This window comes from Exserohilum turcica (assembly GCF_000359705.1).
Source record: "Exserohilum turcica Et28A unplaced genomic scaffold SETTUscaffold_1, whole genome shotgun sequence".
NCBI lineage: Eukaryota > Fungi > Ascomycota > Dothideomycetes > Pleosporales > Pleosporaceae > Exserohilum > Exserohilum turcicum.
Window position 1 is genome coordinate 3,488,861 of NW_007359914.1, and position 14,636 is coordinate 3,503,496.

The 14,636-nt window shown below is 56.7% G+C and overlaps 7 protein-coding genes across 7 annotated transcripts; 3 read left to right on the forward strand and 4 right to left on the reverse strand.

Annotated features, from left to right (window-relative positions):
- Positions 1 to 455: 455 nt before the first annotated feature.
- On the forward strand, positions 456 to 2,921 carry SETTUDRAFT_134338 (uncharacterized protein). The gene is made up of 3 exons (XM_008022904.1): positions 456 to 774; positions 838 to 1,198; positions 1,252 to 2,921. Exons 1-3 carry the CDS (start codon positions 608 to 610, stop codon positions 2,629 to 2,631), a joined length of 1,908 nt encoding a protein of 635 aa, XP_008021095.1. The 5' UTR covers positions 456 to 607; the 3' UTR covers positions 2,632 to 2,921.
- A 243-nt stretch (positions 2,922 to 3,164) lies between these two features.
- Positions 3,165 to 3,629, reverse strand: SETTUDRAFT_18851 (uncharacterized protein; the record flags this gene model as incomplete). The annotated part of the gene is made up of 2 exons (XM_008021948.1): positions 3,165 to 3,367; positions 3,470 to 3,629. The coding sequence occupies 2 exons, from the start codon at positions 3,627 to 3,629 to the stop codon at positions 3,165 to 3,167; spliced, it is 363 nt and encodes a 120-aa protein (XP_008020139.1).
- Positions 3,630 to 4,379: 750 nt separating this feature from the next.
- SETTUDRAFT_170849 (uncharacterized protein) lies at positions 4,380 to 7,389 on the reverse strand. Its single transcript, XM_008022905.1, has 3 exons — positions 7,343 to 7,389; positions 7,096 to 7,253; positions 4,380 to 7,047 (listed from the first exon to the last, which is right to left on the reverse strand). The coding sequence occupies exons 1-3, from the start codon at positions 7,359 to 7,361 to the stop codon at positions 4,549 to 4,551; spliced, it is 2,676 nt and encodes an 891-aa protein (XP_008021096.1). The 5' UTR covers positions 7,362 to 7,389; the 3' UTR covers positions 4,380 to 4,548.
- Positions 7,390 to 7,725: 336 nt separating this feature from the next.
- SETTUDRAFT_86239 (uncharacterized protein) lies at positions 7,726 to 8,525 on the forward strand (the record flags this gene model as incomplete). Its single annotated transcript, XM_008022263.1, has 2 exons — positions 7,726 to 7,941; positions 7,992 to 8,525. 2 exons carry the CDS (start codon positions 7,726 to 7,728, stop codon positions 8,523 to 8,525), a joined length of 750 nt encoding a protein of 249 aa, XP_008020454.1.
- A 172-nt stretch (positions 8,526 to 8,697) lies between these two features.
- On the reverse strand, positions 8,698 to 9,284 carry SETTUDRAFT_153173 (uncharacterized protein; the record flags this gene model as incomplete). The annotated part of the gene is made up of 3 exons (XM_008022906.1): positions 8,698 to 8,865; positions 8,924 to 9,034; positions 9,093 to 9,284. The coding sequence occupies 3 exons, from the start codon at positions 9,282 to 9,284 to the stop codon at positions 8,698 to 8,700; spliced, it is 471 nt and encodes a 156-aa protein (XP_008021097.1).
- An 885-nt stretch (positions 9,285 to 10,169) lies between these two features.
- Positions 10,170 to 10,796, forward strand: SETTUDRAFT_18855 (uncharacterized protein; the record flags this gene model as incomplete). Its single annotated transcript, XM_008021949.1, has 3 exons — positions 10,170 to 10,185; positions 10,296 to 10,600; positions 10,662 to 10,796. The coding sequence occupies 3 exons, from the start codon at positions 10,170 to 10,172 to the stop codon at positions 10,794 to 10,796; spliced, it is 456 nt and encodes a 151-aa protein (XP_008020140.1).
- A 223-nt stretch (positions 10,797 to 11,019) lies between these two features.
- On the reverse strand, positions 11,020 to 14,041 carry SETTUDRAFT_134353 (uncharacterized protein; the record flags this gene model as incomplete). The annotated part of the gene is made up of 2 exons (XM_008022907.1): positions 11,020 to 13,743; positions 13,792 to 14,041. 2 exons carry the CDS (start codon positions 14,039 to 14,041, stop codon positions 11,084 to 11,086), a joined length of 2,910 nt encoding a protein of 969 aa, XP_008021098.1. The 3' UTR covers positions 11,020 to 11,083.
- Between the last annotated feature and the right edge of the window lie 595 nt (positions 14,042 to 14,636).

Here is a 14,636-nt window from a genome sequence, read left to right on the forward strand (position 1 = left end):
GCGCTGCCGGAATGGGCGAGTCGCGGGCGCGCGCCATTGGCGGGTTCCTGGCTGGGAACCAAGCTCGGACACGCCTCTCCACCCTCAGCCTCGCCGCCGGTGCCTGACGCCCACGCCCGCTGTATATGTAATGGCCCTTTTTCTTTTGCTGCGTCAGCCCCTGCTCCCACCGCCGCCCCGGCTCGTCAAACACAACGGCTTTCTTTTGGCCCTTTGCCTCTGTCTTGATATCCTGCTCTCGCCCGCGCCTGTGCCTGTGCTGGCGGCTGACCGCGTGCCTCGCCATTGTTGCTCCGCTTTGCTTTGCTTGCATGTACGTATACATTCCCCCTCCACCCCCCCCCTGGCCTAGGCACCTGTCAGCCGCCCTAACACCGATTGTAGTAACCCCATTGTAGCCACCTATTGTCCTGCCATCTCCACATCCACATCCACATCCACGTCCACATCCACATCCACATCCGCTCTCGTCGCAACCCCGACCCTCCTTGCACTTCTGCTCGCTCGCCGCTTCGCTGCTCCACCAGCCCTCGCCGCGCCTGCCCATGTGCCAGTAGCAGCCCACCGCACCTTCCGCGGCGTCCACCTCCGACACGCCGCCCTCACCATGGCTTCCTCACACCCGCCCTCGCGCTGGCGCACAGCACTGCTGGGCGGGCTCGTTGCCACCGTCGCATGGCTTCCCAGCATAATGGCGGCCGAAAAGACGCAGGCCGACTACTTTGTCCACTCGCTGCCCGGCGCGCCCCAGCCGCTGCTCAAGATGCACGCAGGGTAAGCAGCCCGTACATGCCGATGGCAATGACAATGACAACGGCATCCCTAACGCCCGTGTAGCCACATCGAAGTCGACCCCCGGAACAACGGCAACCTCTTCTTCTGGCACTACGAGAACCGCCACATCGCCGACAAGCAGCGCACCGTGCTATGGCTGAACGGCGGCCCCGGCTGCTCCTCCATGGACGGCGCCCTGATGGAGGTCGGCCCCTACAGAGTCCGCGAGGGTGGCCACCTGGAGTACAACAACGGCTCGTGGGACGAGTTTGCCAACCTGCTCTTCGTAGACCAGCCTGTAGGCACTGGCTTCAGCTACGTCAACACGGACAGCTACCTCAGCGAACTCGACCAGATGGCCGACCACATGGTCATCTTCCTCGAAAAGTTCTTCGCCCTGTTCCCGGAGTATGAAAATGATGATGTAAGCACACAAGACACGTATGTGGCTGGGGGCCGTTTACTGACGCGCTGCAGCTGTACATTGCCGGAGAATCGTATGCTGGACAACACATTCCGTACATTGCTCGCGCCATCCTCAACCGCAACAAGCAGAACCCCGCCAAGAGCCCATGGCCGCTCAAGGGTCTCTTGATTGGAAACGGCTGGATTTCGCCCGTCGACCAATACCTTTCCTACATACCTTTTGCCTACCAGAACGGTCTTTTGCAGGGCGACTCGGAAATGGCTACGCGCGTCGAAAGCCAGCAGAAGATTTGCACAGACAAGCTCAGTGAAGGCGGCATGGACAGGATCGATACCGGCGATTGCGAACAAATCATGGTGCGCATTCTCGAGGAGACCAAGAACAAGAATGCGGACAAGATGCACCAGTGTGTCAACATGTACGACATTCGTCTGCGCGACGACTCCTCTTGTGGAATGAACTGGCCTCCGGACCTGGCCAACGTCACTCCCTATCTCCGCCGAGCCGATGTCATCCAGGCGCTGCACATCAACCCCGACAAAAAGACTGGCTGGCAGGAGTGCAATGGTGCTGTCTCTGGCCACTTCCGTGCCAAGAACAGCCAGCCTTCTGTTACGTTCCTGCCCGAGCTCATTGAGCAGGTTCCCGTTCTGCTTTTCTCGGGCGACAAGGATCTCATTTGCAACCACGTCGGCACGGAAGCCATGATTGAGAGGCTTCAGTGGAATGGCGGAAAGGGCTTCGAAGCCAGTCCCGGGGTCCAGAACGCCAAGCAGGACTGGATGTTTGAAGGGGAGCCTGCTGGAACTTGGCAAGAAGCGCGCAACCTGACCTATGTCGTCTTCTACAACTCGAGCCACATGGTTCCATTCGACTACCCACGACGCACCCGAGACATGCTTGACCGTTTCTTGGGCGTCAACATTGAAGCCATTGGCGGAACTCCCGCCGACAGCCTTATCGATGGTGAAAAGGGACCCCTGACCAGCGTTGGCGACCACCCCAACTCGACAAAGGCCGAGGAAGACAAGACCAAGGAGCTCAAGGCAGCCGAGTGGAAGGCTTACAAACGCTCGGGCGAAACGGCTCTCGTCGTTGCTGTCATTGGCGCTTGTCTCTGCGGATACCTTCTTTGGCGGAGTCGCCGGAAGAATTCCCAATACAAAGGGCTCGATGGCGGCGACGAAGGCCGAGAATCCCTTCTCACCGGCATGGGCCTTGACAACTTCCGACGACGAGACCGCAGACCAGACATTGAGGCGGCGGATTTTGACGAGAGGGAACTCGACGATCTAGAAGGCGCACGCAAGAAGAGGCCTGGAAATGGCTATTCGGAAAAGGGCCGGGAGCCACACAATGACTCTACATTTTCCTTGGGCGTTGACAGTGACGACGAGGCGGGCTCGAGTGACACTGGTAGGAAAAAGTAAGGGTCCTTCCGTTGGGAAAATTGGTGTCTAGAAGGCGCGCTCACAGTACTACTACTCGGACTTGTTAATTTTCCAGCGTTCTGTATACGTAGGTGCAGAGATCAGATAGACTTGTGGATATAGGAAAGGCAACATTTGCATTGTCGGCGTTATTATTCCGCGTTGAATAGGAACAAAGGGCGCGTATCTTAGTTTTGGGTATTAGAATTGTTCAATGCTCGTTTCCAATGGATATTGGATCATCAAGTAACACATGCATTTTTTTTTAAAAAAAAATAAATCAAATATCTTTACATCGCATTTAGGATTAAATTTAACGAGTATTTGGCAAAAACTAGCCTTTGTGACGAGAGACAAGCTCGCGCAACAGAGATACTTTATTGAATTTTTATTTTCAAAGTGATTTGGACATGTCAAGGTGGTGAGGAGTATACACCTTCCTGCCTTCTTTCCTTCCTTCCCTCCCTCCCTTCCTTGCAAGATATCACAAAGCCTTCCTTCTTTCCTTCCCTCCCTCCCTTCCTTGCAAGGTATCACAAAGCCTTCCTAATCACGCTCCGAAACGGCACAATCTGCATTTCCTCGAGATTCCACACGCCCGACTTGACATAGATGTCTTGCTTGACGCGCTCAATTACTTCTTCGCGCGTCGCGGCGCCAACCAGACATGCCGAGCCTTTCATCTTGGGGGGCCCGCTCGACTCGGTGGCTGAGTAGGGTTCTTCGAGCATGGCGCCTTGTTGAGAGCGGGTTAGCGAGTGGAACGAGCGAGCTGAAAGGGATAAAAGACTGGAAAATAAAGGAAGAGAGAGACAGGAAGAGAGAGAGCGAAACTCACCACCCCAAAGCCACATATCCTCCCTATCACTCTTCAGCCCCTCCACATGCTGCGGCCGAGCCGCAATCCGCTTCTCCAGCGCACCCTTGTGATCCGGGATAATCACAAGCCATTCTTGCAGCGGCTGTTGCTGTTGCTCTTGCGTCGATGAAGAGGCCATTGTACGAAGTCCCTGTCCGAGTCCTAGTCCTTGCCCTCGTAATTGTCCCGCAATGCTGTTGATGCGGTAGGCGGTGATGCTGCTGCTGCTGCTGCGAATTGAAGCCGAGACTGGGTTTGAGATTGGCGAGGAGCACTGGATGCGAGACAAATAACGGTTGAGAAAGACGACAGACCGCATATATGCGTGTTGGTTGGCTGGGTGCGGAGCAGAAGGAGGAGAAGGAGGGGTCACGTAGGATTGATTAGGGCTGGGCGTTTGGGCTGATCCCGAGGAGGACGGGGGGGGGGGGAACAACGGTACTTGGGGGAGTGGGGCAAATGTATGTGTTGGAACGGGTGGACGCGGGCTTAGAACTTATGGCGGGAAGTGAAGATTACCTTTTTTCCCTTTCCTTTCCTTTCCTTTCCTTTCCGGGGAGAGACAGAGGACGGGATTTGTTTTTGTGACTTGGTGGATATCTACATATGTGAGAAGATTCTGTTATCTTTCGTAGTGCATGCAATTCCAAGGGCGTGCGTGTGTGCGTGTGCTACAAGTGTCTTGTATATAATGTATGTATGTGCATAGGGCGTGGACAATGTGGGGAAGCTGGAGCTTGGTCGGAATTGCGCCGCGGCTCTCGGAACGGGATGCGGTACAGGAAGTAAGAGAGAACAAGGGTGACAACAACTGCCGAGTTGATGAGGGGGAACCAATTAGGCACATCACAGACATGCAAATTACCTATCACTCATAACAAGATACATTCGCTACATAGGTCACGGCTCAGCGATAACATGACAGATCCAAACTCATAAATTCATTCCTCCATGCCATGTGCTGAGCATATCCAATCATTAAGACAGCCAACGCCGTAAACAATACACGCTGTGAGCGATACAAACCACGTGTTCCACTCCCCCCTACCCATCTAGACTTAACCACTGCACATGACGCAAGCCTCGGGGTTTTCTATCGAGCAAGCAAGGACGGCATCGGCATAAATATCACCATCCCGTGCCTCGCTACCGTCCTTTGAGTCTTCTTCTTGCTTGGTCTTGTCGGTGAGATCCTCATCCGGCTTGCTGATAGCATCGGCAGCAACCATCTTTGGGCTCTCGCCCTCCTCAACATCGGCTTTGAAAGGCTTGCTGGCGAGAGCATTCCTGCTCTCGGGGTCGGCAGCCGGGGCGGGAACACCGTTCTCACTAGTCTTTGGTTGCGAGACCGCTACCGAGGTCTGCGATGATGTGGTAGAGCTACGGATTGCCTCTGGCACAAAACCCGGCTGCTTTCGTACCTTTGGCAGAGCACGGGCGACGTTTGTGTCGGCAACCTTGAGAGCTTCTTGGTCGACAGTGAATTGAATAGGAGCAGAAGCAGCCATGGTACGGAGGTAGTACATGCCCGTCTTCAAACCAAGCTTCCATCCAGCAAAGTGCATGGATGTAATCTTACCCATGGTGGGCTCCTTCATGTGGATGTTCAGAGACTGCGACTGATCGATGAAGGCACCACGGTCGGCGGCCATCTGGATGATAGTTCGCTGCGAGATTTCCCAGACTGTCTTGTAGAGGGTCTTGGTCTCGTCGGGGATGTTGGGGATTCTGGCAATAGAACCACCTTCAGCGATGATGCGGTTCTTCATGTTCTCAGACCACAGGCCCATGTCGACCAGGTCCTTGAGCAACCATGGGTTGACAACCTGGAACTCGCCAGCGAGCACACGGCGAGAGTAGATGTTGGACGTGTAGGGCTCGAAGCACTCGTTGTTTCCGAGAATCTGAGAGGTCGAGGCAGTGGGCATGGGTGCGATGAGCAGCGAGTTGCGTACACCATGCTCAGCAATCTTGGCCTTCAACTGTGTCCAGTCCCAGAGATCGGTAGGCGTGACATTCCACATGTCATACTGGAGTATGCCCTGAGAGACGGGCGATCCCTCATAGGTCGCGTAAGGACCAAGCTCCTTGGCGATGTCGCATGACGAAGTAAGAGCAGCGTGGTAGATGGTCTCGAAGATCTGAATGTTGAGCTTCTTGGCCTCTTGAGACTCGAATGGCAGACGCAGTGCAAGGAAAGCATCGGCCAGACCCTGAACACCGATACCAATAGGGCGGTGACGGAAGTTGCTGCGGCGTGCCTCCTCAACAGGGTAGTGGTTGACCTCGATGATCTTATTCAAGTTGCGGGTGACAACCTGAGTGACTTCGTGTAGCTTGTTGAAGTCAAACTCACCACGCTTGTAGTCGACAAACGAAGGCAGAGCAAGGGAAGCCAGGTTGCAAACAGCAACCTCATCAGGAGCAGTGTACTCGACAATCTCTGTGCACAGGTTGGAGCTGCGAATGGTACCCAGGTTCTTCTGGTTGCTCTTGCGGTTGCAGGCGTCCTTGTAGAGCATAAAGGGGTTACCAGTCTCAGTCTGAGCCTCGAGGATGGCATACCACAGCTTCTGGGCGCGGACAGTCTCACGGCCCTTGTTCTGCTTCTCGTAGCTCTCGTAGAGGGCCTCAAATTCCTCGCCGTAGACGTCGGCAAGGCCCGGGCACTCGTTGGGGCACATCAGAGTCCACTCGGCATTCTCTTGCACTCGCTTCATGAACAGGTCGGGGATCCACAGAGCGTAGAAGAGATCACGGGCACGGACCTCCTCCTTGCCGTGGTTCTTGCGGAGGTCGAGGAAGCCAAAGACGTCAGCGTGCCACGGCTCCAGGTAGATGGCAAAGGCACCGGGACGCTTGTTGCCACCCTGGTCGACGTAGCGAGCAGTGTTGTTGTAGACACGGAGCATAGGAATGAGGCCGTTTGATGTTCCGTTGGTGCCGCCAATGTACGAACCGGTGGCACGGATTCGGTGGACATTGAGGCCAATACCGCCAGCGGTCTTGGAGATCAAGGCGCATGTCTTGAGTGTGTCGTAGATGCCGTCAATGCTGTCCTCCTTCATGTCGATGAGGAAGCACGAAGACATCTGGGGGGACGGAGTGCCTGCGTTGAACAGCGTGGGCGAGGCATGTGTAAAGTACTTTTGTGACATGTAGTCGTATGTCTCAATGGCCTTTTCAATGTCCTCGCCGTGGATGCCGACGGCAACACGCATGAGCATGTGTTGTGGGCGCTCAGCAACCTTGCCATCTATGCGGAGGAGGTAGGAGCGCTCTAGCGTCTTGAAGCCGAAAAACTGGTAGTTGAAGTCTCGGTCGTATACTATCGCCGAGTTGAGCTCGTCTGCGTGATCTTGGATGACCTTGTAGACGGAATCCGAAATCATTGGCTGGTGCTTGCCGTTCTTGGGGTTGACATAGTTGTACAGGTCCGCGACCACGGCGGAGAATTGCTTCTTTGTCTGCTTGTGCAGGTTGGATACGGCGATGCGGGCGGCCAGGATGGCGTAGTCGGGATGTGTCGTCGTCATGTAGGCGGCTGTCTCGGCGGCCTATCTCTGTCAGGGAGGGAGGGGCAGGAGACGTGTTCACAGGCATACCAAGTCATCCAGCTGCGTCGTGTTCACGCCCTGGTAGACGCCCGAAATAACCTTCATGGTAATGGCCGCGGGGTCGACATGGTCGGGGTCGAGGCCGTAACATAGCCTCGACACACGTGCTGTGATCTTGTCGAACTGCACACGTTCCCTGCGTCCGTCTACGATCAATTGTTAGCAGGCGAGGAAGGGCTGCAGGCAGGAAAAGACGAGGCGGTGAAGGCAGGGCAGGCGGTACAGCGGTACATACCACGCTTGAAGACGAACATGCTGAATGAGAAGAGGCCTGCGGGTATCTGGTATCTCGAAGCAGGATCAACGAAAGGTGGGTTGGGCTGAGGGTTTGGGAGGAGAGTGCAGGGCTCGAGCGAGGGGCGAGTGGGTGCAGGCACTTATAAACGCGTTTCTCTTTCAGGCCCAGAAACGCGACGCGCGCGTTGCTTAGGTCACGGATTAGGGTTAAGTGCTCTGATAATCCGGCGAATGGTGCAGGGCGGGTGGGGTCGGGTAAACGCCGGCCGCCGCCCGAACTTTTCGTGGGTTGTTGGATGGGGCATCTCATGTCGTGGTATTGCGACGGCACCCACGCTCCGCACACCTCGCTCGACGGCCCAGTAGACGCAATTGCCCGGCATGACGGGCGGCCACATGAAATACCGCCACCTCAGCCGGTCTTCGGCCCATCGCCAGGCGCTCCTGCGCAACCTCGTCACATCGCTCTTCAAGCACGAAAGCATAGCGACAACATGGCACAAGGCAAAGGAAGCCCAGCGGCTGGCGGACAAGCTGGTTACGCTGGGAAAGAAGAACACGGAGGCTTCGCGGCTGCGGGCAACGCAGATCTTCTATGTATGCATTGCGGGGGGCACCAGGGACATGCGCATACTGACTGGCGTCAGGAACCCAACACAATGGTACCCAAGCTGTTTGGACCCATAAGAGAGCGCTATGCAAACAGGCAGGGTGGCTACACACGCGTGCTTCGCATTGAGCCTCTCAAGGAAGACCAGGCCGAATCCGCCATCCTGGAACTCGTCGACGGACCCAAGGACATGCGCTTTGCCCTGACGGCGAAGACGCTAGCACGGAGACCCGCAAAGCTGGGCCTCAGCCCAGCACTGACGAGACACATCAAGAAGGTCACACAGCACCGCGAAGGAGGCGTCGAGAGCCTGCGGGAGATGGTGGAGCGGCTGCGTGTGGAGCAAGAAGAGGGCATGGACGATAGGATACTACCACCGCCGAGAAAGGTGTACCCCGAGGAGAAGATGAAGAGGGACATGCACTACTTTGAGGAAGTCGACTACTACAAGCCTGCCAACCCCGTGAAGGGGTGGAGCGCGAAGAAAGAGGCGGCGAAGCAGCGTTCAGTGGAGGATGCTGTAGTGGAAGAGCAGGTAGAGGCGCCAGAGGCCAAGAAGCAGCGTTCATGAGGCTCGGCAGCCTGTGTATAACGTATCAATGTGCAATATGGCCATTGCAGCCAAACAAGTGTGTGCGCCGAGTTGAATACATGGCGTGAAGCTGTCTGTCCATGTTCACCTCGAGTGTCATGTGTCCAAGCGCGACTCTTCCCCATGACCGTCATGTTGCAGGGCCACCGACTCACAGCGCATTCGTAAAAACACCATTCTGAAAGTCGACGACCGTCGCCCTCTCGACGGCTGCGGCAGCCACCTCTTTGAAAGCCTTATGGGCTGGGTCCTCATTTACATAGTAGTCCCGATCTTCGACCGAGTGGAACTGCAAGACAAACGCGTGACTGATGCCATTCTAGCAAAGTAAGCATTCGAGCAGCGAGCGCCTGGTTGACCGAGGCCAGTGCGGGTACCTGGAGATTTTCGGTCGAGATATCCTTTCCGCCGGCTATCGACACAATGTAGGGCCGCAGTGTAGCTGGATGGCGGCACTCCTTTTTCAAGCCAAAGAAGCGCGAGGTGACCTATAAGAAGCACGGCTCAGCAGGCGCATCGCACGTCCAGAGTCGCAGCAGTCATCACCTCCTTGATGGCGAGCGCGCTGGTGCCCTGCTTGAACTGGAACAGGACGATGTGCGTCGTGTAGGGTACCATGGGCGCATCGGGCCCGAAGACATAGTCGGCAAGCGAGTGTCCGGCGGTGCGCGAGAAGAGCAGCAGGCCCGTGGCGAGCAGCAGTAGCACGACGAGGCCCAGGGCCTTTCTTGGTATCATCATGGCCTTGTGGGGGAGAGGGCGCCGCTGACAGCACGCGGGGATGTGCGGCCTAGGCTTGGATGCGGAATAAAAGCAAGGAACAAGTGCAAGTGCAAGCGTGACAGGCGTTCACCGCGCTGGGGGGGAGGATGGGCCGTGTGCATATTAGTCAAGCAATTGTTTTTCAGCCATGGCATGCCAGCCGCCCGCGTGCGCGCCCAACGGCCAAGGCGTGCGGGATTCGTTCTTTGGGAGTGCAGACGGGGTGCGAGTGCGAGTGCGAGCGCAAGGGGGGGCGTTGGTGGGCTGCGAGCGCTATGCCCGTTGCAGCGTGCGCTTCTGGCAACATCCATATGTGTGGCCTTAATGGCAATCAATGGCCGTGAAATGGCAATGGCACTGGCGAAAAAAAAAGACGGGGAAACAGCGGGCCCAAGCTCCCGGTTCCCCGCCCATGCAGTGACTGGTGACGTACCTGAAAACACCAACCGCCAATGCCAGTGCCAACATCAACAAAAACCCGCCCGCATCACGACATCAACACGGCGCAAAGCGAGCCCCATGCCCTGCCCCGTCACTTGACCGGCAATGGGCGTCTCTGCGCCATGCTACTGCTACTGCTGCTAGACAGCCCATGGCCAGACTAATGGCGGCGCTGCCAGTCCAGACCCGCCCCAGAGTGGACTCGCCTTGCGCCAACTAGGAGACACGGGTGGGCGCACAACAGGCTGGCCTTGGCAGATACGTCATTGGCATGTCAGGCGCAGACGTCGCAGGTACAAAAGAAGGCCGCGCGCCGTGACGACAGCAGAAGCACCACAAGAAATCCAAACTCGACCCCCAATCCCACGTCCTCGCAGCCACCCATCTCCCAATTCCACTACTTCATCCATCACAGTCACAATGGCTTCCCTCCACTGTAAGTCTTTGGCCCTGCTGCCCCAGCCATTGCACGGATTGCGTGGCAGTCGGCTACAACCACCAGCAACGGCGAAGAAAGATGCCGCTGACACTTTTGTGCTTGCATAGACCTCCCTCCTGTCAAGCCCTCGGCCATTGCCCTCGGCACTGCTTTCAACCACGCCGTCTCGCTGGCAGTTCTCGGCCCCGTCTTCGGCGACGCCTACCGCCGCGCCCAGCAAGCCAACTCCAAGGAGGAGTACTTCCACTCCAAGGAGGCTGCTACCGCCGCCGCATCGTGGGGAAGCTCGATCCTCGGCTCTAGCATCCAGGCCTACGGCGTCGGTGCCCTGATCAACGCTACCGGTACTCTCACGTACAAGGGCGCCGCCTACCTCGGTTCTCTCATCTTCTTTGCTTCTGCTGCTCCTTCGGTACGTGTGCCCGCGCTTGGAATGACTGGCCCAACAGATGAAAGCTAACGCTGCATGCTAGATTGTCTCGCAGATTGTCACGGAGAAGCGCCCCGTCGACACCATTGCCATTGGTGCCGTTGCCCGCGTCCTCGAGACTGTCGGCCTCAGCATATTCCTCACCTACTGGGGCACCCGCACCAACCCCTTTGACTAAGCGCCTTGACATATTCCCTGTAACAAGGGCACAAGGAGGAGCTTAGGGATTCTGCCGTGTCTGGTGCTTGATTGAGCAGACATGGTGCAGATGATATGACCTTTCCAGCGGATACAAGTTGAACAGCCTTGCATAAGGCATGATGTAATAATATAACATCAATGAATAAAATAATTTCACAAGACTCTGATTTGGGCATTTTGTGTTGCGCGCAGTAGCTGGGAAGGCTGACATATTGCTTCTTGACGTGGAGGCACCAGAAGATGCCAAGTACATATACATCCAACTCAGACCCTCCATTTCCTCCAGGCCCGCACAAAGCTCTTCTCGTCAGCATCACCGTCTTGACCTCCCAGCCCACATCCTGCACGCCCACTCTGCCCCAAATCCACCAATGGCACCATGCTCGGTCTCCCGTGCGCACACATAAAGGGAAACGAACACGCCGCCAGATTCCGCACCAGCTGCTCGCACTCGCCCTGACTAAGCTCGTCGTTGAACATGACGGCCGACCGACACGCCCGCGAGTTGATTAGGTTGACCAGTGCCGGTGGACATGTGGATAGTCGACTCACCCAAGTCGACCCCTCGCATTCCGTCTCTGCAAAACAATCTCGAGGCAGAGGAGCAACATGCGTGTCCTCAACGTACGACCATACCGTTGAGCGAAGCAGAGAAATGAGAATCTTTGGGTCCGTCACGCAGCGCTGCGAGATGGCCGGCGGCAGCGTGGAGATGGACACGAGGTATTCTTGCTTGCGGGCCGTTGGACCCTGACATGCAGATACGTCATAGAGGATGCCCCAGGCTGCGAAGCGGGCGGCATGCGTGCAAAAGTGCGAGTGCTCGTGGGCTGAAATGGAGAAGCTGAGTGGGGATTCCAACACGACGGTTTCGATGCGACATGTGTGGCCAAGCTTTGATTGATAGCTCTTAGCAGTGCTGGGCAATGGCGTGCAGAGCTGTGCCAAGAGGGATTCTACTTGGACGCGCTCGTCGGCTGCATGCTGGTCAATGAGAACTAAGAGCTCACCCTGCTGATCGCGTCCTGCCAAGGCATTCTGCATCTTGACTAGAATGAATTTTTTGTCAACTTGCGAGATGACTTGCGCATTCTGTAGATTCTCTTTCGAAAATCTACTTGAACCACTGGTAGCATTTGCATCAAAGGCATTGTCGGTGATCCGGGAGCAGCTATGCTTGATGTCGTATTCGCGGCCAAGCCGTTCATCAGAAATGCTCGTTTGCTGGATACGTTGCTCACTGGGCTTGAAGACAGGATTCTCCCAGTCTCGCAACACTTGGTTCAGCCAAGGGGTATCGCCTGCAGCTGCTGTCGAAGCACGAGATGGCAGTCGAATTGACTTGCTTACACGTCTGTGGTTAGCTCCAAATATAGGCACGCAGGGGTCTGCATTTGGCCGCGATTGAGCATGGGGCATGATGCAGCCCGTCCTGGCATTCAAAACATGTATCTTTCCGCTTGAGGGGTCCGTCCAAAGTATACTGTCATCATTCTCCTTTTCTTCGGCGCTTGCAATTCCGGCTGCAGGAAGCCCGTCTTGCGACGTCTCAGCACTGAACGCGCCTTGAGCAATAGGGTTCGTGGCAAACGGGACAAAAGCATCGTTCCTCGTGGAATCCTGAATAACTGCACGAGTATGTTCGCTCAGACCCATTTGACTAATTGACTTTGGCCTGGCGGGAAGGCTGCTGAAGAACTCAGACTTTCCGCTTTTGATCCGTGACCATTCCGCAAAAGCTCCGCGACGCTGCCTTTCAGGATTCTCACATGAGGTTGAATCATTGGAGCGTTTCCTCTTCCTAGGCATGGCGGCTGTCGATGTCTTGGATACAGCTAGTTGGCTGGTAGAAACATGACTGGGAGATGCGTTTCTCTCAGAAACTCGGTCAAGCGTGCCAGAAGCCACGATAGGTCCATCTCGTCTCTTGCGGGGTTGGCGGGGTTGAAAGTGATGGGTGGTGAGCCATTGGGTTATCATTGCTTCCACAATGTCCATGATGTTCTGCAGGTTAGCTCCATCCCCTAGGAACTGGTCTTCCGACATGCCTAGCTGATCAGCTTCCGCCAACAAAACACGGAGATGGAACATGGGATATCGGTCGACATCTTTGCGCGCCTTGCGCCGTTGGTTAGTATAGCCGTCGTTTTTGAAGCGCTTATCCGACAGTCGTCGGATTTTCTCATGCTCGTCCACTGCTTCTTCTTCGACCATGCCAAAAGTGGAGTTTGCAAAAAGACGATTCACGTGGTCAAACAACTCATTGCGCCCGCAATCAGAGGAAAGTGGCCGCAGACCCACGGAGATGAACTGGACATGCCTGCTAGGGGCGGGGTCTAGTGATATGGCGCCTTTGACAGAAACGGTCGAAGTCGAAGCAGACACTGGCACCCAGGACGGCCACTCGTCAATGGTGATGTAGTTGGCTTGGGTTAAGATGTTGAGCAGGAAACCGAGCTGGGAGGAGCGTGGCTTGTCAGTGTTGTTCTGTACTCTGGCAGGTGCGCTCGAGTCGGATGTGCTGAGGTTGAGAAGGACTTTGTTGTCGCTGTCTCGGACACGCACGGATACGGTGCCATGCCAGCTAAGGAGAAGGCCCACGATGGCGTGCTTGAGGCCCTCGCACAGCCTCTCAGTCTCTACTCTTTGAGCGGCCACGATGGAGCGCTGCTTGACGCGCACCGGCATGTTTCCAAACAGGTTGCGCACGGTAACACGGGTGCCATGGTTGCCGTGCACCACGTGGTGAGCCGGCGCAGGGAGCTGGCGCTCGACGACCCTGGAGTGGTGGAAAGTTACGGCATTATGAGAGCGGTACTCGTGATGGTGCGAGGCAATTGTCAGCAGGGACATGGCTGCGAGTGAGGCGAGGAAGACGCCGTGGCGGCCGAGCATAGGCTCGGAGGCATAATACTTGGAAGTGTCTGCAACGGTCAATCACCTCGCTGACAGCGACCAGCGCTATGACGTACAGTGAAGCTTCCCCAGGCCACCACCGTCGCCGAATTCGAGGGGCGCTATGCCCAGGCCATTGTCCTCGACGAGGCACGCCCCGCGCCCAAAGTCGAGCGTGACCTCGACCCTGGTTGCCTTTGCATCGAACGCGTTCTTGAGCAGCTCCAGCACGACGCCCGCCAGCGAGACAATGGCCGTTGACGATGTGATGTGGGCGATGGCGTCGTCGGGCAGGGGCAGGATGGCCGGGCGGGGACCACGCGTCATGGCATGGCGGAGAGACGGGGAGGACGAGGAGGAAGAAGAAGAGATGGTGGTGGTGGTGGTGGTGATGACGTAGGCAGGGCAGGCTGTGGTTGATGGACGCTGGCGAGCGACCCCCTCAGCAGCCCACGGCGGCTCGTGTCCAGGGGCCAGGGCGCGGACAGTGGGGGGGCAGTGTGAGATTGAGCGGGGCGTATCATGAAGATCTACACACGATACGCAATCGGAGGGTGGTGAAGGTCAGACGGCTGCTCTGAGCGGCGGGTGGCACCTGCGCGCGCTGGGGAAGGCGGCCGCCCTCGCCCTCGCCCTCGTCCTCGCCCTCGCCCTCAGCGCTTCCAGACCACGACACCGACACCAACTGACACGCTGCCCCGCCTCGTCGCCCTGCCGTGCGCGTCCACACGGAAAACACCAGAAGCCGCACGTTGCATCCACTGCCCCGCCGCCGCCGCCCACAAGGCCTCGCCCCAGCCCGCCCCCGTTGCACGTGCTGGCTCCCACGTCGCCTCGCCTCTGCTCTGCGTCCAGGTCCCACGGCATAGTACTAGTACGCTCGTAGACAGATACATACATACTACGTACATCCACACGCACT

Bases quoted from the DNA above. Each gene is read 5' to 3' on its own strand.
- SETTUDRAFT_134338 (XM_008022904.1), top strand. From the start codon at position 608: ATGGCTTCCTCACACCCGCCCTCGCGCTGGCGCACAGCACTGCTGGGC. The intron at 775-837 runs GTAAGCAGCCCG...ACGCCCGTGTAG, and splicing joins CTGCTCAAGATGCACGCAGG to CCACATCGAAGTCGACCCCC. The intron at 1,199-1,251 runs GTAAGCACACAA...GACGCGCTGCAG, and splicing joins CGGAGTATGAAAATGATGAT to CTGTACATTGCCGGAGAATC.
- SETTUDRAFT_170849 (XM_008022905.1), bottom strand. The intron at 7,048-7,095 runs GTATGCCTGTGA...TGACAGAGATAG, and splicing joins CGACGCAGCTGGATGACTTG to GCCGCCGAGACAGCCGCCTA.